At 33.9% G+C, this 26,936-nt stretch overlaps 1 protein-coding gene across 2 annotated transcripts in view; it reads left to right on the forward strand.

Moving 5' to 3' along the window:
* LOC145260680 (uncharacterized) overlaps positions 1–26,936 on the forward strand; it is a 239,568-nt gene that overhangs the window by 147,068 nt on the left and 65,564 nt on the right. For both annotated transcript variants that reach the window (XM_080119061.1, XM_080119060.1), the window contains exon 3: positions 16,523–16,599. In XM_080119061.1, the coding sequence (XP_079975187.1) occupies positions 16,523–16,599 (77 nt within the window). The remainder of the gene's footprint in view (positions 1–16,522; positions 16,600–26,936) is intronic.

Genomic DNA, 26,936 nt, shown 5'->3' on the forward strand with positions numbered 1-26,936 from the left:
TACAAAATTTATGCTTTTTAACGATTTTACTACTAAACCGCATTGAACATAAGGCTGAGTTTTCACCTCTCAACTTCGTTTTAAGTTGTCTCCCATTTTTTATTTCATCGGATTTAATCATGGCGGATGAAAACACTACGACTCGCCTAGTCGTAAAACTTGATTTTCTTAGAATAAAAAAAAAAAAAACTTTGTGATCCAATTTACATGATTTTTGGAATATAGCATCTTCGTTTCGTGACTGGCACGTACATCATACAGATTTTTCTGTATTTTCTTTACTTTTAATTGCCGCCATAGGTGCTAATCTGAATAAGCACCAAATATTGTTTACATTATTACGTAAAACTTTTGCGCAAAACTTTTCTAAGAAAATAAACTGAAGAGATGATTTGGCACTTCTACACTATTGGGACAAAATTTCGGAAGTCGTAAAACCGAATTTCACATGAAAGCAATGGTGTCTACGTATTCCTCGTAGTTTTAAGATGATTATATCCAAAAATTACAAAAATCGATAAGGTAGAAAAGGATTTATTAAAGAAAATAGACAAAAGAATTTGGAGAAAACAATCGTATTTGCTTATGTAAGACACAGGAGAGTTCAAAAGGGAGGTAATTTTCTGTTTCGTTTTAAACAAGATAACCGCAATTTTTCACCTGCTAACACGATTAAAGTTGTCTTTTTTTTTTTTTTTTTTTAATAATTCAGTAATATTCAGGTAATTTGGACTGCATACTTTGGAAGCTAACATTGTAATTTATTAGAATTGACAAAAAAAAAATGTCGGTAGAAACCATTCTTTTTTGTCTGAAAACTCCATTTATCGGTGACAAAATTTCGTTCTGATGATTTTGTGTCATCACCACTTCCGGTAACAGGCCCGCACAAACCCACAGGGGAACTTTATCTGATTATAACCGGTTATTCAGTTATTTCTGCCTTCATAGTTTGAAAGTATTTCACTTGCTTTAATATTTAGGTGATAAATATTTGAAAGTAGGTAATATAGTGAGAAAGGCGGGAATTAGGTCAATCGCACGGTTGGTTTTGCTGAAATGAATTTTAAAATATTTTGTCTACAAATATCAATATTTATGAAGTTATGAGTTTGACATTTATCTTATTTTTATCTCAGTATAGGCCGCACGCACACACACACACACACACACACACACACACACATATTAGTGGCCTGGCAAGAGAAGATAACCAGGCAAAAAAAACAAAAAAAAAAACAAAAAAAAAACAAGCAAAATTCATCCAAAAGCAGCAAAACTAAAGCTGGCTTGCCAGGACACTATATATACAAACGTAGGCAAATTTGGGCATATTTTATTAGTATAAAAATATAGGTTCTTTTTTACCAATTGTCATAAATTTTTAACCATAGAATAGTATTATAATCTTCGAGAAAGCCGGCAAATTTTCATTTAGTTTCGTTCCATAGAACCAAAGATATGAGCATTTCAATATTTAATTTGGCTAATAGTATATATATATATATATATATATATATATATATATATATATATATCCCCAAAACCTCCAGCCATTGATGGAGGGGAGACTAAAACTTGTTGCTATGGTTTCAAATGATATGAAATAACAGCAAGGGGAGACTTGATTCCAAATATTTCTCATATGTTATATCTCCCCTCTTTGGTTTCCATACATAAAGTAAATTTCACAATGTATAAGGATTATTTGATACTGGAGATATTAATAATCGTACCCTATTTCCAAAAGACCAGAGGTTTTGGAGAAATATATATAATTATATGAATATATTTATAGGCATTCGCAAACTGTTTTGTAGTATCACAGCTCTTTAGTGCGATTAGACTAACGTTCATCTCAAGCCAGGAATCAAATCTACAGTCATCTTGCTGATAGTCAGCAGTTCTATTCCCTGAGCCATGGGATCAGTGCTTATAAATTATATCTCCAATGTCTTTATTTAGAAGGCCACCCACTGTTGCCCGGTTGTAAAATACGGTAAAATATGAGATATATATATTAGTGATGGGACGATTCCAATATTTTTTCCAATTCCAATACAATTAACGATTCCGTACTAAATTCCTGATTCCAATTCTTCATAAATGTCTAAATATTTAACAATAGAGTTGTTATTTTCTCCCCTGATTTCCTGATTTTTTTTCCCCTGAATGCATGTTAAATGTGCAGACAAACGCAAAAAACACAATTGTGGAAGATGATCTATTTTAGTTTTACTGGAAGTTTAAAATCAATAAATATTTATTTTATCATTACTAGCAGTAATGGAAGATTTTGCTTAAAACAAACTTAAATCAAAAAGACAATTAAAAGAATCGTTTTGGCATCGGATAAGAGGTACAACTTTTTCCGATACCCCTGAATGTTCTGATTCCCAATTCCAATTAATCGTCCCAACACTAATATATGTATCGTTGTAGGGTTTCTCAAAGAAACAAATGGAAGAAATTCAACTCCGCTTTTACTTTAGTTGAAATGAAAGGCATTTATTCATGGTACTTTCCAAGCTATGCCATTCTGAACACATGCCTTTTTTTACTCCCACATTGACACGGCTGCTCAAGTTTAGTCCTCCGCTGTGATGTCACTGTGTGCACCGGCTTGGTCACTTGCATATGCATTACGTGTCATCGACTCTGTTACATATATATGATATTTTAATTATATATATATATATATAATGAGCAAATAGTTAAAAAAAACATGTTAAAAAAACATTTTGAAAAAGAGTTAAAAACATATTTAGTTTGAAAAGGTAACACTAAATAAGTGGATAGTCTTTAATCCGCGGAGTTTCGTCGAAATACTTTCCTTCTTATCAGAGGGTAGGAATTAGCAAAATTGCGGGATCGGATTTGCTTGCAAAAGTATTTGATGAAACTGCAAGTAAGTCAAAGATCTTACTTGATAACAAAAAGTGAAGCAGAGGGAATATAGTGAAGAAAAAGGTGATTTCACGTGAATGGATAGTCTGGTGGAAGATAAAGTAACCAATGACGGTAAAATCCAAAAAAAGCAAATCCAAGAAAGTTAGTTAAATTTCCATTTGCACAAGTAAGATCCAAAGGAATGGCTTAATTGGAAGATGGTCCAAAATAATTCAAAAGGCCGAAATTGTGGAATAATTCACAAATAGGTACAAGGAAAAGAGGAAAGAATTCCAATAATGTTATTAAAAGAAAAATAAGATATGCGTTAGACTCGGCTACTGAGGCAAGGCGTAATTAAGAAAAATGAGTGAAGAAGAGCGAAAAAAAATGAGTGAAGAAGAAAAAAAAATGTTGAATAGTGATAGAATTAAATATAAAATAGAAAAGCAAATATCAAAATGACCCAGATAAGATGACGTTAAAAAGGCGCGAAAAATATAGGGCAAAAAAAGAGGTCAACTGAAATGTACAAGATATTACTTAAAAAAAATATCAGCAGAGGTTATTAAAAATTTCATATATATATATATATATATATATATATATATATATTATAAACCAAACAATATTGTTTTTTTTTTTTTAACCCTAACCTTAAACTATATTGTTTCTGTACTCTAAACCAAACTATATTGTTTTTTATTTAACCCTAACCATGTTGTTTTTTTAAACTTTGTTTTTTTTTTGGGGGGGGGGGGTTAAAGTGGTAGCATCTGTTAGGGTCCCAACTATGGATTAAATAGAAATCAACTTGAAAACAACAAATATATTCTATTCAAAAAATTTTCTTCAAAATCTTTGGATTCAGCATTAAATAACCTGAAAAGGGTGGATATGGCATAAAACAACGAAACAACCATATTGTTTTTTTGTTTTGTTTTTTTTAACCATAACCATATTGTTTCTTTAATCTATAAACCATTATTTTTTAAAATTGTTTTTTGATTTCCCAATTGTATTTAAAATAATTTAGGACGCTAATAGTAATGATTATTCAAAATTCAACTTTCAAGACTAAAAATGATCTCCGTTTCATTTCAAAATGACTATCGAAGCTTTTCCACATTTTTATTGATCGAAGACATGAATCTCGTATTTCCGTAGATTTTCAATCTGCCTTTCAGTATTTTAGTTCGTCTTTCAAAAGTCGACATACTTGAAAAACTCGACAGCTGCGTCGATTTTTAATGTGTTTGTTGCTAACACTGTGCAATAAAAATAACCCAAAACTCTGTTTGTTGATGCAAGGCAGAAAACTGCATTTCACGCTTTTCTGCATCAATTTGTCTTGTCCTTGGCACAATTCTGTCGAGTAGTATTGGAGCCTAAGAATAACTGACAGGCACAAAATTTGTTCACTTAAAATTAGTGATTAATCAGGAATTGGAAATATCGAAACTTTGGGAAGGGGAATCGGAACTGCTAAAATTGTTAACTTAATTTCCAATTCTTACAAAAAGAATTCTTAGAAAATTAAAAAAAAACTTTTCTTCATTATTTTTTAATCGATTATGAAGAAAACATTTGAGAAACAAATATAAAGATCGATTCGTATAATTTGTATCGATGCACCCCCCCCCCTCTCTGACCAACTGTATATTTACTTTTTTGTGGAAATATATGCGCACATTTCACAGGTTTTTACAGTAATCTGAAAATTAAAAAAAGAAAAAAAAACGACTGTATAAGAAAATATTTAGAAAATTAAAAAGTGTCCGAATCAGTAATTGTATTGGAATTTGGTAATTGTGTGTGTATATATATATATATATATATATATATATATATATATATATGTGTGTGTGTGTATATACACACACGCATATACACGCTTTGCCCGGTCATAAAATACGCTATTTTAATTTTTCCGGATTTCGTATATATTATCATAGTCGTGATTTCAAAAGAAAAAAAAAGTAGTTTGGTGCCATCAGCTAGAATCGAAACCGAAACTGTTGCATTCAAAGTTGGTGACAACGTGACACGCATATGAATTGGTTAAAAATTAAAAAATAAACTAAGATGAATGCACAAAATATATAACGATTTTTTTTCAATTTTGACCCATTTTTGACCCCTTAAAAGAACAATTGAATTACTTAAAATAAACACTATTTTGAAATAGCTGTAAACGATTATAGTCCAATTCTGTATGTTGTTTATTTGGAACTTGATTTCAAAAATAATTTAAATAGTCAATAAGTGTGTGTGTGAGAGAGAGAGAGAATATTGGTATATTTGAAGAAGGAATTAGTAAACTGGCAAAAATAAGAAAAAGAAAAAAAAAATTTAATCAGAGACAAAAGAAAAAAATAAGGAATTGGTAAATTGACAAAAAAAGAAAAACTTAATCTGAGACAAAAAGAAGAAGAAGAAAGAAAAAAAAGAATGGTAGTTGAAAAGTTTTTGATTTTTGCCCAAAATGTCTACGGCGCCATTTAGATTATTGTAATAATAATAATAAAAAAAAATGGTAGCAGCTGTAAGTCTGCCAATTTTATATAAGTAAAATTTAGCGTCTGCGAAAACTTTTAACCTTGGCACCACCACCGCCCTCCACCTTTTTCTCTGCGTGTTGCTCCTAATGCTTCGTCTTTTGACTTGAAAACTAGAATTTCAAATCCAAAATACTTCTGCTAGAAATAATGGTTGATAATTTGCCAGCTGGTATTCATTTGGGGGGGGGGGGGGGGGAGAAGAAGAAAAGTAATATTCAAAATTTTTTTTTGTTTTTGTTTTTTTTTGTCATTTTTCAATAAAATCTTTTTACTTATCTTCCGACAATTCAAATAGTTATTTTTATTTAATTCTTTTTTTTTTTTTTTTTTTTTGTATTAGAGGAGGAAGAAACTATTTATAGAATTGTAAATCTAGTTTTGTTTACTCTGAACTACAGAAATCTGAAATATTTTCATTTTATTTTCCTTCTATTCAAAATGTCAAACTAGGAAACACATGCTATCACTAAAAGAAACCATCAGGTACAAAATTATTTTACCCCAAAACTTTTTAGCCATTTTTTTTTTTTTTTACTGTTTTTTTTTTTTTTTTTATGCAGCCATGTGTCCCCCACCCCCACCTCCCTATACAACTAGTTTGGTTCATTGATTAGACTGTCAAGTTGATATTTGAAATAGCAGTTTCGTTGGTCTGTCATGCTTAATTTGGAATAGTAATTTTGATGGTCTGTCATGCTTAAGTTTGAAATAGAAATTCTGTCGGTCTGTCACGCTCAAGTCTGAAATAGAAATTCTGTTGTTTTATCATGCTTAAGTTTAAAATTGCAATTTTGTTAGTTTGTCGTGCTTGAATTTAAAATAGAAATTTTGTTTTGTTGGTTTGTCATGCTTAAGTTTGAAATAGAAATTCTGTTGCTTTATCATGCTTTAGTTCAAAATACAAATTCTGTTGCTTTATCATGCTTTAGTTCAAAATAGAAATTCTGTTTTATCATGCTTAAGTTTAAAATTGCAATTTTGTTAGTTTGTCGTGCTTGAATTTAAAATAGAAATTTTGTTTTGTTGGTTTGTCATGCTTAAGTTTGAAATAGAAATTCTGTTTCTTTATCATGCTTTAGTTCAAAATAGAAATTCCGTTGTTTTATCATGCTTAAGTTTAAAATAGAAATTTTCTTAATCTGTCATGCTTATAATGAAGACAATGGATATTTGTTTGCAAAAAAAATTTAAAATGAATTCGAGTTTTGAAAGAAACATGGATGTTTCTAATCTATTCTGAAGGTGCACTTTGGATTTTTGAAGAACATATAGTCCAAAAATCTGTAATTTGTCATATTAATTTTAGTTGTTCGTCTATGGCCGAAATGGTTCATAAAAATCTACCAAAGTTTTAGGATTTAGAAAAAAAACATGAACAAAAGAATGAAAACTTGAATTAATTTAATTTTGTTTAAATGAATATATATATATATATATATATATATATATAGGAGGTATATTTGGCAAAAAAAAAAAAACAGGGGAAAAAGTGCTCAATATGTTCGTAGAGCTAAAGATGTCTTTTTATTATTTCAAACTTGGGATTTTTACTTAAATCATTACAAGTTGTTTCAATAGACAGGACAATAAATTATCCTGCCGATCTCGTTAGACGATCTAAGATTTGGCTTAGATCATTTGACGAAATCGACAGGGTAATTTTATTGCCCTGCCAATTGAAACAACTTGTAATGATTTAAGTAAAAATCCACGAGTTTGAAATAATAAAAACAAAAAATATATATTTTCAAGTATTCACGTAAAATGTTATAAGAAGATATAGTATTTTATATATCAATTTTTAGGATTTGTTTCAATATGTGATTTTGAAAAAAAAAGAAAAAGAATTAATAAAATTTTGCGTACTGAAATTTAACTTAATTTTGTTTCTAACAATGAGATATCTAGGTTTGTCCAGTTACCATGCCCCCCCCCCTTCCCGGTGTAGCAGACAAAGTCGGATGGAAAGGCAAGCTAATATGGTTGGAGCCAGCGCAGCTGCAGGAGTTGCCAGAAAGCTGTTACAATGCTTCACCATTTATTCCCTTTGCTTTTGTTCTTTGTTTTCATATATTCTTATAATATATACCAATCCTTATTTAAGAAGCTCAATGTAATTACAGAGCAATATAGTGAATAAATGACAAAACTTAACTCGTCAGAAGAAATAGCAACAATCAATCCGTCAAAAGGAAATAGTGTTATTTTACATGATTAAAAATCTGAAAGTTGGAAGAGAAGCTGCAAATACCTTTTAATGTTTCCATTACGCCATTTTGAATTAAAAAAATAAAGGGCATAATAGATTCGCTGATTGATATAATAATTAAGTGATTGATTTTGCGCTACAGAAGAGATATTGTTAAGAATTGTAAATGTCAACTGAATTAAAGGAATAAATTATGAGATGGTCAACATCATGAACTTTGGAATATAGTTTGTCATTTATTCACTATATATATATATATATATATATATATATATACTAGCATTTCAGCCCGGCGTTGCCCGGGTATTTGGATGTGTATGTTGAGCAAAAAAAAAAAAAAAAGTGGTAGTAGGAAGGCAGGCTCATACCCGTACCGCAAAGGAAGAAAAGAACGAGGTAAAACCTAACGTTTATGCTTTTAAGACCACCGCCAAACCGGAAGCGACATTTTTTAAAATTAAGGCTAGAAAATCTAAAGAAAATAACTTTCAAAAATATCGGCGAAAAAAGTGACCCCCCCCTATCTGTAGAAAAGTGCCTAGTTGAAGGAGAAGATATTAATGTTTTTAGCCAATTTTTCCATATTTGTCGTATGAAAGGTTGAACTTTAAAACGATACTGATCTTGGTAAAATCCGTCGCCTCTATTGAAAGTTTAAGGCAGACATGCAAACAGACATACATACATTTATATATTGGTAACTAAATATTTTCGACCTAAACTGATGAAAAAGCTTGCCCTATCTCTGAATACCCTTTATGTAAACTTTCAAAACTTTCAGAAATTGTCTGAGTAATTTGCCTGAGTAATTTTTTTTAACTTTGACCCCCTAACGTTTATTGTTTTGGGCTCAAATCAAGTTATTAAGTTAGATCCATGTCCAAGGAACCTATATCTAAAATTTTAAGTACGTAGACCCAAAATTGTCGGAGGAGTTTGGTAGAGTTCTCAAAGGTCAAATCGTTGAACTTTGACCTCTTAATTGCCAAATTTCTGGCCAAAAACCGATCACATCGATTTTCCCAAATCTCAGTAACCTGTATATCAAATTTCGAGTTTGTAGACTAAAAATTGAGAGCTATTGCATAGGGAAACACACACAGGCGCATGCACGCACACACACACACACACACACACACACGTTCACTTATATATATATATATATATATATATATATATATTTTAAAGAGGACTGAGTTTTTTTGTATCCATGGAAAAAGAGGGAAAACATTTAATGGAGGTTGAAAAAAGAAATTAAATAAATAAAGGGGAGTAGAGTCAGCCGACCGGGTTTCGCCCTCACTTTTCAAAGCCGAATCGAGGGGTAATTTGTTTTTTTTTCCTAACTCAGTCTTCCTTTTTTTAATAAAGGTTTGTACTCCTAAAAAAAATAATAATGAAATATATATTCCAGGTTAATATTTTCCATAGATGATGCAACCAATGAATTTTGACAAGGTTCATAAAGGAGTGCTCAATAACGAAGTAGGGCAAAATACATATTTTTATTGGTTTTGCATGGCATTTATGTCGCTACACATTCATGAGAAACGCTTTTGTAAAACAATAAAAATGTGTATGCTATATATATATATATATATATATATATATATATATATATATATATCGAATTGCATGTTGTATCCACGTGCATTCCTTTTTAATATATAATAAAAAAAATCAATACAGAAAAATATATAAATGTTTATATCTTTTCTGTATTTATTTTCTGTGTGTTGACGTGTAGGAATACAAAAAGTCTTTTGAAAAAAACAATTGTTCAAAAGACTTTTTGTATTGATTTTTTTATTCATACATATTAATATATATATATATATATATATATATATATATATATAACTACTTCATTTACTCACATAAAATTAATATACAAAAGTATAGATTTATGCGTAGACTTTAAGTATTTACTTCAAAAGGGCTTAATACGTAGGTAGAGCTAGTTAGTAATTTATAAAATATATATGGCGATTAAGCTATACTGAATATTCAACGTTTTATCCACTCTAGGACTCTTCAGGCTTATGCATAAGCCTGAAGAGTCCTAAAGTGGATAAAACGCCGAATATTCAGTGTAGCTTAATCGCCATATATATTTTATAAATTACTAACTATATATATATATATATATATATATATATATATATAATCTTGATGTAGATATAAACACAGCGTGCAACTTTCCAATGGGAAAACATCTGGAATAAAGTTGCTGAAAGTGCTTGTCTGAGCTCCAATCTATGATCCCCTCTCGGCAAACATTCACGCGAAACGCTCATTTGGCTGAAAACACTGTCAATAATTTTTTTTTTTTTTTTTTTACATAAGCATCATCACTTATCAAGGCCTAGAGGCCACTCGAGGATAAGGGTTAAAAAGTGTACAGTAGAAATTGGACAATTAGTAACCGTTAGTAATAGAAATTTGGTAAGTTTGTTAACTCATATGGAACAGCTCATCTTGTTTACTGCATGGTCCAGAATCCACTCACCAAATGGCAATACAGCAGCCCCAGTACTTTTCACCTGCTGATAGGACAGCCTCCTTTGTGTTTAATCCAAGGTTCGGGTCCCTGACTATCAGGCGGATAACGTCAGCCCAGATAAAATGTTTACCTCCAGCACCCTTACAAGACAAGGCTACAAGAATAGACATAGAAACAGAAAATTTCCGACATCTCTGGCGACTATTCATGCAAAATACTGTCAACCTAGAATAGAGCTTTTTCTTCTCCCTTTGTCAGAAAAATCACTCATTAAAAATGAGGACTGAGGGACAAATAAAGAGAAGCGAGAGTAATGGGAGCTGCCAATAACGCATCCACAATGCATTGTCTATTCTCCATTTAAAAAAAAAAAAAAAAAAATTAAGTATTGTACTTAAAAGTCCATTTGGTGTGTTTAGGAGGGGGTTAGGTGAAAGATTCCCCTCTCCCCAATGCATTAATAATCACTCTTTATCTAGGCCTAAACCTAAATGTAGATTCCATGAACAAGGCATCTTTCTTGGAACTGCACGCCTGTAGAACTTTCTTCCATTTCCCTGCTTTCCAGCTGACTACAATATGGCCGTCTTCAAGTCCAATGTAAACAAGTTCTTGAGTCGTTCCCCTCAAAATATCCAATTTGCCAAATTTACACTTCTAACGATTACTATGATATTATCCTTTTTGACCACTGTACACTTTTTAACCATTATCCTCTAATGGCCTCTGGGCCTTGATAAGTAGTGTGATTCCTTTGTAAAAAAAAAAAAAAAAAACGAAACGTCTAATTTCTTTGGGGTGAGCTTTCTGGTAGCTTTTCCCAAACCGTCAAAACAAGGCCAAAAGTTGGACCCAGTATGTTTTCTCTATTGGCCAATGTAAAATCCTCACAGAACTGTGTTCCGTCCCTTGTATTGTTCACGTTTTGTCCTTTCGTAGATGTTATATATACTCAGCATCTTAGAGACGATCACCACACATCATCCATACCAAACTACGTTACATGTACACACGTTGAACACGTATTAGACACGTCAGCGTGTATTCAAATGAAAATTTCTAAGTCCAAACAAGAGGGGATGTAGGTATAGGTAGATGAGAAGCTACTAGACCAAGACAAGTCAACGTGGGTTCAATTGAAATTTTCCAAGTCCAAATAAGAGGGGACGTAGGTATAGGTAGAAGAGAAGCTACTAGACCAAGACAAGTCAACGTGGGTTCAATTGAAATTTTCCAAGTCCAAATAAGAGGGGACGTAGGTATAGGTAGATGAGAAGCTACTAGACCAAGACAAGTCAACGTGGGTTCAATTGAAATTTTCCAAGTCCAAATAAGAGGGGACGTAGGTATAGGTAGATGAGAAGCTACTAGACCAAGGCAAGTCAACGTGTATTCAATTGAAATTTTCCAAGTCCAAACAAGAGGGGACGTAGGTATAGGTAGATGAGAAGCTACTAGACCAAGACAAGTCAACGTGGGTTCAATTGAAATTTTCCAAGTCCAAACAAGAGGGGATGTAGGTATAGGTAGATGAGAAGCTACTAGACCAAGGCAAGTCAACGTGTATTCAATTGAAATTTTCCAAGTCCAAACAAGAGGGGATGTAGGTATAGGTAGATGAGAATCGTATAGACCAAGGCAAGTCAACGTGGGTTCAATTGAAATTTTCCAAGTCCAAACAAGAGGGGACGTAGGTATAGGTAGATGAGAAGCTACTAGACCAAGACAAGTCAACGTGGGTTCAATTGAAATTTTCCAAGTCCAAATAAGAGGGGACGTAGGTATAGGTAGATGAGAAGCTACTAGACCAAGACAAGTCAACGTGGGTTCAATTGAAATTTTCCAAGTCCAAACAAGAGGGGATGTAGGTATAGGTAGATGAGAAGCTACTAGACCAAGACAAGTCAACGTGGGTTCAATTGAAATTTTCCAAGTCCAAATAAGAGGGGACGTAGGTATAGGTAGATGAGAAGCTACTAGACCAAGACAAGTCAACGTGGGTTCAATTGAAATTTTCCAAGTCCAAACAAGAGGGGATGTAGGTATAGGTAGATGAGAAGCTACTAGACCAAGGCAAGTCAACGTGTATTCAATTGAAATTTTCCAAGTCCAAACAAGAGGGGACGTAGGTATAGGTAGATGAGAAGCTACTAGACCAAGACAAGTCAACGTGGGTTCAATTGAAATTTTCCAAGTCCAAACAAGAGGGAATGTAGGTATAGGTAGATGAGAAGCTACTAGACCAAGACAAGTCAACGTGGGTTCAATTGAAATTTTCCAAGTCCAAACAAGAGGGGATGTAGGTATAGGTAGATGAGAAGCTACTAGACCAAGACAAGTCAACGTGGGTTCAATTGAAATTTTCCAAGTCCAAACAAGAGGGGACGTAGGTATAGGTAGATGAGAAGCTACTAGACCAAGACAAGTCAACGTGGGTTCAATTGAAAATCGTCGCCCTAAAGAAAACAACACTACAGCTTTACTTAAAAACTTTTATTGAAAAAATCGATTCAGGTAACTTGATTATGTAGTAGAGCTGACATCTATTCAATGTAGCCGCCTTTAGCCTCAATCACCAGCCAGATACGGGCCTTGAATTGGGAGCATACCTTTTACACCAGCATTTGCAAATACTCAGCGATCAGACTAGCTTTGGTGTTGAGGGTGGTCATGTTGGTGATGTTCTCGGCATATGACCAAACGAAATAGTCCAGCAGGTTCTGGTCTAGGGAGGAGGATGGCCAGTGAGAGACGGGTATAAAGTGATAGCAATCCTTCTGAAGTTAAACCTGGGTATCTTTAGACTTGTGGGTCGGCACTAAGTCCTGCTGCCACACCCAGGGTTTGCCACCACCCACCTGATTACACCATCCGGAAACTTTGTTTTCATCACCTTGGGCACGTTCCTGTTATTCGTTGCAATCCAACGATGCATTTTGAGGGTGCTGGTAATGGTCCTGTAGTAATAACTTGGATTGGTAGAGAGCATGAATTGTACAGTGGCGCATCTCCAATCTCGCTTGTTGAACATTGTGTCACTTTCGGACATGATAGAAGGCTCCTATTGCTCTTGGGATTTGTACACAACTGGCTAATTCGTAGATGGTCTGCAACAAAAAAAATAAAGAAAACCGGTTTTCATCAAATGGAAATGTTATCAAGCCATCTTTTCTATGATGATAATTTTATATTGTTGCGCTCTGTATAGTAGCTAAATTAAAACTTGTTGAGCATTTAGTTCTGATCACTTTACAGTGAATAAAAAACAAAAATAATAATTGACTGTGTTGAGTATTTGACTTCAAAGAAAAAAAAGTGTTTTTATATTGAATAAATGTCATGAACAATTAATTCTTAAATGCTGAACCAATTAAGATTATCTGGGGGTAGGGATTAAAGCAGATTATCTGGCTGATAATCTCTTTGCGATTAATTTCTTTGTTTAATACTTGAACAAAGCATTTTTTTTTTCTTTTCTTTTGCTTTGTCAAAACTGCTGACTCCAGGAACTGCCTTGACTTTTGCATTTGTATAATCAAATCTAAATCCTTCTTACTTTTGTCGAAGGAATTTCATCCTCACGTGAACTTATCTCTGGCCATGTGAGACGAATGCATCCGGTCAGATCTGTGGTTTTGGTAGAAGCCATTTCAGAGTATCTTTGTGTGTAGCCATTTAATATGAATGGGGTATAAAAGCTATTGTTTTAGTGAAAAAAGCTATTGTTTTAGTGAAGGAAGAAAATGGACCATAGGTCGCTACAATAAATCTACTGTTTTAGTCTAAAAGGACATCGTCAGGCGACAATAAACTTTTAATCAATTAAACAAGTAGAAAAAATAGGAAAGTAAAAAGTATAGTAAAAATAGAAAAAAAAAAAACAAGAAAAATATGTTTTTTCTTTCTATTTTTTTTTTTTCTATTCGGGTTTTCTTTTTCATTAAATGACGAACTTCGAGTAAACCAGACGAGGATGTTTTTCTAGACTGAAACAGTAAATTTATTGTAGCGACCTATGGTAATTTTGTTTAGCTAAATTGAATGAAATAACATATATTTATATATTTATAAGAAAAAAATAGTGAAATCAAAGGAGATGCAATGTTTATCTGATATAAGTAATGGTAAACTGCGATCTAATGCAAATACCAAGTGTTTATCTCTATATAAATAAAATGAACTCATTTTTTCCCGTCTGATTTTGACATTATTGGATTAAAAATCAAGATATTTCATGCAAATATAATATGCACAAACGGCAGAACAATATCTGAGGTGTGTTATAGGCTTATTATTTCTCAAATTCCTCGATAATCTTAGATTTCTATACTTTTTCTGCTGAGAAGTCACGGCCAAAATCGGTTAAGATCAATGGAAGTGGTAAAATATTTTCTCTCTAATAAATTCCTCCTCCCCCTGCCACCACTTAACACCGTTTGGGGATCGTTCACAAGGAACAGTTGAGAAGAGAACACCGGTTTGGCTTCGTAGTTCTTTCATGTGAAGTTATTTAAAATCACTAAACTAAGCTGCAGTGCTCTGTGGCGTAGTGGTTAGCGTGCTGGACAATTCACATTATATTTTCACGTTCGCGCCGACCTACCGTAGTCGTTTTTTTTTTTTTTCCTAAACAACTGGAATGGACTTCTCTTGGTGACCGAACTGTTAACGTTGCAGATGTTTTTTTTTTTTGTTTTTTTTTTTCACACTTTATTTTCCTACTTTTACTCATGACTCTGGGTTTGATCCTTCCTACTTACCTACCATAACATTTTTTTAAATTTTCCCCCCCGTCCCGGAAACAAACACTCGGGCAACGCCGGGTACCCCCGCTAGTGCGTAGATATTTTAATCCCAACCTAATAAAAAAAGCTCAATAACCAAATAATAGAGTAGAACTTAAGAGAAAAGAAATTAAAGCTATTTATTTTATTTTTATTTTATTTGATTTATTTTATTTATTTATTTACATGGATAAAATATATAAAACAAATAAAATATATATAAATATATAGTTCGTGCATAATATATATATATTAAAATTTATTGTTTGATTGAATACGTCAAAAAACAATTTACAAAGTCCTTATTCTGTGAAGTTCGAAAGAATTCATCCTTCGACCGTCCTCAGGCATGTTGGGCAATCCGATCATTGCACAAATAACACTCATAAGAACAATAGTTCAATCAAATAATATAAACGATAATCTCAAAATTCAGAACTTTAAATTGATATATATTAGTATATATATCTTTATTATCGATTTCCCTTTTTCATATATATATTCAATATTTCAATTTTCGCTACACTAACGAAGAAAAACCTTTTATTTTCTATCTAAACTTTACCGGGAATTGTTTATCATTAATAATTATTTTTCTACCGTATCGTTTTCTGTAATTTTTGGATATGTTACTATTTGTTACATGACAATTACGTATGTACCATTTGTTTTACTTGATATTCAGTATTTCAAATTTCGTTCATTCAATATTTTGATTTTCAAATTTCGTTCATTCAATATTTTGATTTTCAAATTTCGTTCATTCAATATTTCGATTTTCAAATTTCGTTCATTCAATATTTCGATTTTCAAATTTCGTTCATTCAATATTTCGATTTTCAAATTTCGTTCATTCAATATTTCGATTTTTGAATTTCGTTCATTCAATATTTCGATTTTTGAATTTTGTTGATTCAATAAGAATGCTGGGTTTCATAACTGTATCCCCAGTAATTACTGCCTTTCATAGTTGTCTCATTTTTGTTCGCTCTTATATCAAGTGGCTTCATATCTTGCCTGGGGCAATTTCCATTTTGATTTTGATTGAAAAAATATCACACTGTTGAGATTATATTTTTATTAATTTTTTTTTTCACAAAGGAATCACCACTTATCAAGGCCCAGAGACCACTTGAGGATAAGGATTAAAGAGCGTACAGTAGTCAAAAGGACAATATCATAGTAATCGGAGAAATGTAAATACTACTTAAGGGGAACGGCTCATCAAGAACTTGTTTACATTGGAATTGAAGACGGCCATATTGTAGTCAGCTGGAAAGCAGGTAAATGGAAGAGAGTTCCACAGGTGTCCAGTTTTTAGAAGGAAGCTTTGTTCATGGAATCTTCGTTTAGGTTAAGGTACAGATAAGGAGTGGGGGGAAATTATTGATAGTGTTTACAGCCAAACGAGTGTTTCTCGTGAATGTTTGGTGTGAATGTTGGAGCTCAGACGAGCACTTGCCATGAAATAATGATAAAACACAGACGGGCTCGCAACCTTTCTTTTTTGTTACAGATCTAAAAAGATATTTAAATTTTTTATTTCTGAATTTACACTTTTCTTTTTTTCTTCCAGACGATTGCACACGGGTGAAATTGTCGTCCATTCCAAACGTTCCTGGAAGTGATTATATAAATGCTAATTACATCGAGGTGAGTTGTCCCCCTTTGTTGATTTTTATTTTTAGGTGATTATTTAAAAACGTTCCATATTAGAAATTGTTTATTAAAACAAATTATAGCAAAGTACATTATTACGTGGCCAATAACATGGGACAATGATAACAAATGAAAATTGGCTAATTAGAATTGAGTTTGATTTCTCAGCTTAATCATCATTGTATCAGGCAGGTTGCCCGGACCAAATTGACTCTTTCCCTATAAAGGTCTCTATCTTCCATGGCCTTAGGTCCTGGATATGACCTAAAACTATATCCGATGGTGAGGCCCCACCTTGCGGGCCTTGGGGAGTGTGGAGCCACCCTTTAATTGCCATTGCTCCCAGGTCCACTCTGACCCGGAGTCGTAGTACCTGTTAGGGTCCCAACTATGGGTTAAATAGAATCTGACTTTAAAAAAAATATACTCCATTAAAAATTGTTCTTCAAAATAACTAGATTCAGCATTAAATAACCCGAAAAGGGTTGATATGCCATAAAACAAAAGCAACCAACCAATCCATGGCCTTAGGAAAATCTTCAAGTTGGAAGCCAGTTTCTTCTGTCAATAATTTTGTGAACGTCTTGACAAGTCTTCCTGCTTTAGTGGTTCTGTGTTTAGGATCCCATAGTACCCCATCCCTGACGACCTCACGTTTTCTTCTGGAGCAATGTCCAGCATATTGTGTTCTTCTTTCTCTTATTAATGAGGAGATCTTGGGTAACAAAAAAAAAAAAAAAAACTACCCGATCAAATTATATGATTTTTGGAATATGACATCTTCGTTTGTTAGTATGTACTTTACACAGACTTTGCTGTGTTTTCTTTTACTTTTAATTGTCGCCATAAGTGCCAATCTGAAGAAGCACCTTTTAAAGGCATGAAATCATTAAATCAGTCATATTCCAAAAATCATATTAATCAATCACGTATGATAGTTTTATTTAGAACTAAGAAAATCAAAATTTACAGCGTTTAGCGATTTTACTACTAAACTGCATTGAACATAAGGCTGGGTTTTGACCTCTCAACTTAAATTTGAGTTGTTCCCCTTTTTTATTTCATTAGATTTAATCATGGTCGACGAAAACACTATGATTCGCTCAGTTGTAAAATTTGATTTGTTTGAATTAAAAATCCAAAAAAACTCATCGTCATCATATGGGGCAGGTTGCCCAGACCATCCATAGATCTTTATCTTCCATGGCCTTAGGAAGATCTTCAAGTTGGAAGACAGTGTTTTCTGTCAAGATTTTTTTATACATCTTGACAAGTCTTTTCTGCTTTAGCGGTTCCGTGTTTAGGATCCAGCAATACCATATCACTGACGACCTCATCTTTTCTTCTGTAGTAATGTCCGGCATATCATGTTCTCCTTTCTCTTAATACTGAAGAGATCCTGGGCAGCCGGCTAATGGTTCGGCATGTTTTCCATTTTAAGTATAACACTGCCTGGAGCATTCTAGTGTATGTTTTCAGCTTGACGGGAATTTAAATTTTTGTCCAAATGCAGATTCCCTCTTTTAAGGGGCCTAGATTTCCCCCCAACCACCCTCTTACATTAAAGACGAACCTTGTGCCTAACTTTGCCCTCGTAGGGAGACAAGTAAATAGGGACGGTTATTGTCAAGAGTGTCTACTCTTTGACTTCCGGTTTTTGCTTTCAATTCGATAATTAAACATGACCAACCTGACAAGAAAGCTATTCTTAACATGGGAAAAGGAGCAATAGGTTTTCACATTATCTTAGAAAAAGATAAACATTAACCAGAAGGGACCATATCTTTCCTGTTACCATCATCCCAACTATGGAGTAGAAACTGGAAGTAAAAAATGAGTATGCAATCTTTATTATATTTCTCTTAGTCTGTCTGTCCGTTCCATTTTCTTCTCGGTAACTACTGGGATGATTTGACTGAAATTTTGTATAGACCTTTGTTATACACAGCTAGTGATTAATAAGGATTAATTACCACAATACCACATTTACTCTAAAAGTTTTTTTGGAAACTACTAGGCTAATCTGGCTGAAATTTTGTATTAACCTTTGTTATGTTAAGGTGCAGCAAACTAAGTATTATGGTATCTATTTGATGCACAGTTAAGGATTAATAGTATTTAATACAAAAATTTAACAAACTGAAAAGACAGTTCTTCAGGGCAGTGGTAGAGTCTGTCCTTGTTTATGGAGCTACAACCTGGACACTCCCCAAAAGATTGGAAAGAAAACTAGACGGTACATACACCCGTATGCCACAAACAGTATTAAATATATCTTGGCAAAATCATCCCATGAAGCAGCAACTTTATGGCAACCTACCTGCCATATCTAATACCATCAGAGAAAGACGCCTACGATTTGCTGGTCATTGTCTGAGGAGCAAGCATGAATTGGTGAGTGATGTATTGCTATGGACTCCATGACACGGACGCGCAAGCAAAGGACAACCTAGATCCACGTACATCCAGCAAAAAGCACACGACGCCAACTGTGAACCTAAAGATCTGAGTCAGGTGATGGAAGACAGGAAACTCTGGAGAGGAAGAGTCACATTGGTCCGGGCAAGTTGATGTCATGATGATGATGATGATGATGTAAAAATAAGCACAAATTTTAAATCAATCATTAATTTGGCATAAAGCACTCAGTCTAAGTCAACAGGCTATAACTTTTGCCTTTTTAGAATGGGTTAAAAGTCTAGTCTTAATTCTAGCCACTATTTCGTGTTTGTTTTTTGGTTGAGATCGAGGTGTAGTATCTGTTCTGTCTTCAGAAACCCTTCTTGATGGCAGAAGGACAGAACTTTTTCTTTTTTTTCTTTTTTTTTTTACGTAGGAGTCGCCACTTATCAAGGCCTTGAGGCCACTCGAGGATAAGGGTTACTGAGTGTCCAGTCGTCAATGGGATGATATCGTAGTAATCGTTCTTGTGTAAATTTGGTAGATTGGATTAGTTAAGGGGTTCATCCAGAATTTGTTTATGTTGAACTTGAAAACGGAAATCAATTATTAATATTAACATTTGCGTCTCATAAAAAAAAAAATGAAATAAATATCGCAGATTTTCAACTTATCTGCTAAAAGCATCCGTCTTCAGGGCTTCGTATAAAGCTGCTTAGTCACATCCAAACAAATCCTGTTCGAAACGGAAACATGAACTGCACAATGAGGACATACCTAAAAATCATAGAAATCCCTTCATGGTAGCCCAACAAGCAGCAAAATCCCACCCCTCTATAGTTAAGGTCCGTAGATGCTAGAAAGCTTTCTACTGATAGTTTCTCCTCTTGAATTGCTAATTGTATTAATGTCCAATAATTTAAATGTGATCTTGCTGCTCAACTCCCTACATAGTGGGTCCTGGATATGACCTTAAACTATATCCAGTGGTGAGGCCCCAGCTTGCGGGCCTTGGGGAGTGTGGAGCCACCCTTTAATTACCATTGCTCCCAGGTCCACTCTGACCCGGAGTGGTAGTACCTGTCAGGGTCCCAACTATGGGTTAAATAGAAACTGACTTGAAAACAACAAATATATTCTATTAAAAAATTTTTCTTCAAAATCTTTGGATTCGGCATTAAATAACCTGAAAAGGGTTGATATGCCGTAAAACAAAAACAACCAACCAACCCTACATAGTGACCCTGTAGACATGGCTTCACTGAGTAACCCCTTTTGTTTGAGTGACAATATGTTGTTGGGGGTGAAAAAAAAATCTAGCGTGATCCTTTTTTTTTTTTTTTTTAGGAGCTGGATTTTCCCCACATTAAAAACGGAACTTGTGTTATATTTGTCCTCGTGGAGTCTCTCAACAAGAATATTTCTCAAAAAAACCTCGCAGTAAAAGGCCACTCAAAATGATAGCAAAGGATGAGAACAAACAGAAATATATCTCTGAACATCACAATTAAAACCCCCTCAATATGATCGCAAACGATAACTCCAAAAAGAAATATTTCTTTAAAACTCACGGTTAAAGCCCACTCAATGTAGTTATTTGGAAGTTTTCATCAAAATATGGTTATTCGTATAATTTGGATTCATCGGACTACTGTTCTCATCTTGAGCGTAATTTTCACAACGTTTCGGTCGATGTAACTTCCAGCCTTCTTCAGGTGTATTTTGTCAAACTCAGGACGGAATTTCGAGTGGAACCCTTTATTTACTTCACGGGGGTAGTATGTTCTTGTTTCGGTCGACATAACCTCCAACCTTCTTCGGGTGTATTTTGTCAAACTCTGTAATGTTTTTGTTGAACTCGGGAATTTGGATGGAATTTCAAGCGGAACCCTTTATTTACTTCACGGGGGTAGTATGCTCTTGTTCCATCAGCCATGACTGGATAGAGGATCTAAGTAATTCGCAATTGTATTTTTTATTGCGAATTACTTAGGACCTCTATCCAGTCATGGCTGATGGAACAAGAACACACTACCCCTATGAAGTAAATAAACGGTTTTGCTCAAAATTCCGTCCAAATTCCCGTGTTCGAAAGAAACATTCCCAAGTTCGACAAGATACACCTGAAGAAGGTCTGAGGTTATATCGACCGACAGGTTGTATAAATCACACTCAAGATGAGAACAGTAGTCCGATTAATCCAAATAATACAAATAACCAATTCTCATCTCAAAAATTCAGATTTATGAATTTTAGAATTCCATTTTCGAAAATAAGGGTTGTTGCCTGATGAGGTCTCTAGTTAGTAAATAATTGTAGACCGAAACATGCTCATGACTGTGTAGCAACAAACTACTGCTTATGTAAAGACATATATATATATATATATATATATATATATGCGCACTACTTAACTATCTGCTTTACATGGCTTATTGCACTTTTTTCTTTTTTTGCGGGGGTGGGGACAACACATTTCATTTGAATAAAGTTTACCCTCATGGGGAGGCAAAAAAAAAAAATAGGGCAGACTAATGACCAATGTAGAGTCTCGCAACAAAATGTGTGAACGCACCTAAAAGAAAAATGGTGTTTACTAAAATCTTTCACATTGTGTGTGTGTGTGTGTGTGTGTGTGTGTGTGGAGGAGGGTGTCTTTGTTTTTTTTGTTTTTTTTACTTTATAATTGTTATCTCTGTATGGTTGTCTCCCTAACAATAGTGACACTTTGTCTTGTAGACAATCCGCTTCCTTATTGCCCAGCACTTCAAGCTAAAGAGTCTGTTTCCTGCAAATGTTAAAAAAAATTAATGACTACTTTTATTTCCCACCAGCAGGGAGATCCGATGTTGCCTGGGATTGAGTGATGATCAACAAATATTTCACACTCCTATATTTTTATTGTCATCGAAATCCGTGTAATCGCTCGGGAGGAAGCTTCACATGCCTCCATGCAGTAACTTAGTCCAAAATATATGTTATTCTACATTGCACTGTAGAGAAACTACTGTTTCTTTTATAAAATTATTTTATATAAACTTTTTTCCAGTTAACAAAAAAAAAAAGACATAATGGGGCAGGTTATCTCAATATTCCATAAGAATCTTTCACTTAGTGATACAAGCTTTTATCTTTACATCATCAACGCTCTGATCTCCATCTGGCATCAATTGAAATGAATGGCTCTCGTCTTGGGAAGGCCTTATGTTTTGACAAGCTTCTGGGCTTGACTTTTACTCCTGATCTTAAATGGAACACATACATTAAATCTGTTGCCAATGCTGCTGGAAAAATGGTGGGGTCCTTCTATTGATCCAGTAGATATCTCACTCTGATGCAATTCTCTATCTATATAAGAGCCAGGTACGTCCAAGGATGGGGTACTGTTGCCACATCTGGGCAGGAGCTGCTAGAAAAGACTTATCCTGTCTTGATAGAGTTCAAAATAGACTTTGTAGCCTTGTGGGGGATGTCCTTTTCTCTTCCCTGCAACCTCTTTCTCACAGAAGAGAAGATGTTGCGAGTTTGTCTCTGCTTTATCGTTATTTTCATGGCAGGTGCTCGGCTGAGCTCCATTCTATGGTCCCCCCCCTCGCCAAACTTTCACAGAAAACACTATTACTAGTTTCCCTCACTCTTTATCTGTGCCTATTACTAACGGTTACTATATTGTCCAATTTCTTCATTACTATATAATATTGTCCAATTTCTACTGTACACTCTTTAACCCTTATCCTCGAGTGGCCTCTTGGCCTTGATAAGTGGTGATGCCTATGTAAAAAAAAAAAAAAAAAAAAAAAAAAAAAGCACCAAAATTGGTACAAATGTTCAGAATATACATTTTCAGAAAAGAATGCTTGCCATCAGAAAATTCAAGATGGTCGCCAGTTTTCAAGATGGCTGCAGAAGCAAACCTGACATATTTCAATTGTGGTGCTTGTATCACCAAGTGAAAGATTGTTTCAGAAATCTGCCCCATTAACATTACGAAATTTACGTGTGGGGTTTGAACCTGCAGACCAAGTCATGAAAAAAAAAATTTTTTTAAATAAACAAATTTTCAAGTCTTATAAAATTCTTTGCAGTAAATGAAAAAAAAAACTGAAGAATTTATGTGTGGAGTTTGAACGTCATGCAAAAAAAAAAAAATGCTATCAACTTGCCCACAGTAGAATTTTCACGGCCCGTTTCATTGTTGCTAAGCGATGACATGGAAAAAATGGCTTTACCGATGATAAATTAAAACAGTTTCAATTATCGAGGGTATTCTTAGACAACAGTTAACTAAGATCACTTCCAGACTTATACATTAAAGTTCTGTAAATTTTAAAGAAAATCTGTTCAGCCGTTTCGGAATCTATAAGGTACGAACTCATACACACACAGATAAAATTGCATTTATATAATTGTAGAGGAAGATTATTCCATCGCCAATATTTAAAAGTTTGTGTATGTTTTACAATCCACAGAGATTCGAAAAAATGGTAAAAGATTCAATTGTATAACAAATACATGTTATCGAAGGCAAGATAGATTACTCTTCTACCTACCTTTTTGCTTGTGTTCACCCCAAAACAAGGCATAATGCCACTTGGACGTAAGGGAATTCCAAAGTTTAGTGGTTCAAGAGAAGAAACTATTAGAGTAGAAAGCTTTCTGATATTTAGGGACCTCAACAGTGAAAGGGTGAGATTTTGTTGCTAAGCAGGTTTGTCTGGGATATGTATGTCGAGAGGGCACAAGTGCAACAAGTTCACCAGAGCACATTTCATTAAAATATTTGTAAAACAGCCACAGAGATACAACATTGAGGTGATGGGACAGGGGTTGGAGCTTAGTTGACAAAGTGGGACCTGTTAGATTGAAAACTCTTGTTTGGACCCTATCCAACAGGGAGAGGCTAGTGGTAGATGTACCAGCCCATATTATGATAATGAATAAAAGTTACCAAAGTTAAGATAAGTTACTCTTCTACCTATCTGGAAAAGTTTTTAATGGTTTTACTCACCCTGAAACGTTTATTTGATTCAAAAAAACATATAGTGTCGAGCATTAGGTGAGAACAAGAAAAATGGCCGCAAATTGACATTTAAATATTTTAAGTTTTGAAAATGACTTAAAAAAAGATATATATACTGTTAGAAACCCATTCAATATATGTCATGATAACATATTGGGTGGGTTTCTAACAGTATTTTGTTTCATTTTTATTTTTAAGTCATTATTAAGACTAAATATTTAGGTGTCAATTTTCGGCCATTTTTTTTTTTTTGTTCTCACCTAACGCTTGAAACTGTTTTTTGAACTGAATAAACATTTTTAAGTGAGTAAAACCACTAAAACTTTTGCAGATAGGTAGAAGAGTAACTTATCTTGCCTTTGGTAACATTTATTTGTTATATATTTGAATTAACTATATTTTTCAAATCTCTGTGGACTGTAAAACGTACCCCCAAAAGTTCCGCCGTGATTCAAAGAATTATTGACCATTTTGATTTTCTAAAGTCCACTTTTGAAATTTCTTTTATCTTTTTAATGAATTTTAATTTCATCTTTCGATAGAAATGATCTTCAGGAAATAATATTTAAAATAAATGCGTCCACTTGACCCATGTCTTGGCTTTGTATATAGCGTGATCGTTTGTAAAACGTAACGAACGGCAAAGGAGGAAGTGAGTAATGAAAGACTCTTGGAATGCTTTGGAATGACCAGAATCTTCTTTGTGTTCTTTCCTCTCCGCAAGTCACTCCAGTGCTTCTTCCTCTGCTTTATTTCCTTCACAAGAGGAGGAGAAACATCAAAGGTTAAAGTTCTTAATGGTCAAAATGGAGCTCAAAATTCCGCCATATAAATACAAATTTATTTAACGAAAAAAAAAATCGTTGGAACTAAAATAAAATAAAAAAAATCGTTGCCACTAAAATAAAAAAAAACTCGTTGAAACTAAAAAAAAAAAATCGTTGGAACTAGAAAAAAAAAATCATTGGAACTAGAAAAAAAAAATCGTTTGAACTAAACAAAAGAAAAAATCGTTTGAACTAAAAACAAAATTCTTTGGAATTAAAAAAAAATCGTTGGAATTAAAATAAAAAAATCGTTTGAACTAAAAAAAAAAAAAATAATAATTGTTGGAACTAAAAAAAAAATAATAATTGTTGGAACTAAAAAAAAAAAAAATAATTGTTGGAACTAAAAAAAAAAAAAATCGTTGAAACTAAAAAAAAAAAATCTTTGGAATTAAAAAAAGAAATTGTTGGAACTAGAAAAAAAATCGTTTGAACTAAAAAAAAAAAAAAAATCGTTTCAATTAAAAACAAAATTGTTCGAATTAAAAAAGAAATTGTTCGAACTAAAAACAAAATTCTTTGGAATTAAAAACAAAATTGTTCAAATTAAAAAAGAAATTGTTCGAACTAAAAACAAAATTCTTTGGAATTAAAAAAAAAATCGTTTGAACTAAAAAAATAAAAATAATTGTTGGAACTAAAAAAAAAAAAAAATCGTTGGAATTAAAAAAAAAAATCGTTTGAACTAAAAAAAAAATAATAATAATTGTTGGAACTAAAAAAAAAAAAAAATCGTTGGAGCTAAAAAAAAGTAAAAAAATCATTGGAACTAAAATAAAAAAAAATTTTTTTAAAAAGTCATCGAAAGGAATTTTTTCCCCCCATTGTAAAAATGCCAATTCTCTATTGCATGCGATATAGGGTGGAACGATAAAATTGTCGCCCTAGAAAAAATGACAAGATTCCATTTCCATTTTGATGAAAACTGGTTTTCTTTTTTGTTGTTGCAGACCATCTACTAGTTGGCCAGTTGTGTACAAATCCCAAGAGCGATAGGAGCCTTCTATCATGTCTGAAAACAGGACCGTTGCCAGCACCCTCAAAATGCAAATCCAGACGGTTCAACGCTTGAGGGCACAGCTCAACAAAATTTCTAGCCACGGTTATGGTTTTTGGTGTGGTTTCAAGTAAGGGCCACATCATACCACCTCACATCTTCAAAGTCGGCTTGAAAGTTAACACCAAAGTGTACCTGGATGTGGTGAAGAAGGTAGTGATCTCCTGGTGCAATCAGATGACCGCTGGTAGACCCTGGGTGTGGCAACAGAACTCTGCCGAGCCACAAGTCCAAAGAAACCCAGGCTTGGCTTCAGGAGTGTTACAACTTTGATCCTTCTCTTGCTACCTCCCCCTCCTCTCTCGACCTAAATCCACTGGACTACTTTGCTTGGTCATATGTTGAGAACATCACCAACATGACCTCTCACAAAACGAAAGTCAGTCTGATCACTGCCATCCGCCGAGTATTTGCTGAGCCTCCACTAGCACTTGTGAAAAAGACATGGTCGTAGTTCCAGACCCATATTGAGGAGGTGATTAATGCTGAATAGATGTCAGCTCTATGACATAATAAAGTAACTGAATGGATTTTTGCAATAAATGTTTTAAGTGTTGTGTTCTTTAGGGGTGACAAATTTATCGTTCTACCCTATATAGTAGTGATTTCAAAAGTTTTCAAAAAAATGATTTGGGTGTCGTCAGCTACAATCAAAACCAAAACTTGCCTTTTGGTAAAGATCAAAGTGTAGTATCTGTTCCGACAGATACTGCAAGCTATGACTAGCTATGACTAGCAAAGACAAGATGTGGGGGCAACCCCACATGCCTGACCTTTAACCAGCTCCCATTTCCCACCTCTCGGGAGCTGGTCCCCTTTTTCCCTTCCCCCTCCCTTCACTCCTCACATTAAAAATCGGCCTTGTGCCTAATTTGCTCGGTGGGGGAGCAAATAAATACCATCTGTTCTTCAGATGCTGCACTTCCATTTCTTGTTCTCTTTCGGTGGAGGAGAAATCCTTCACGACTGAGACAATTTTTATTTTTGTACCTTTTCTCCACGTTAAAAAACGACCCTGGTGTCTAAC

Source organism: Euprymna scolopes, chromosome 36 (genome assembly GCF_053919585.1).
Source record: "Euprymna scolopes isolate OS-2025 chromosome 36, ASM5391958v1, whole genome shotgun sequence".
Classification (NCBI taxonomy): Eukaryota; Metazoa; Mollusca; class Cephalopoda; order Sepiida; family Sepiolidae; genus Euprymna; species Euprymna scolopes.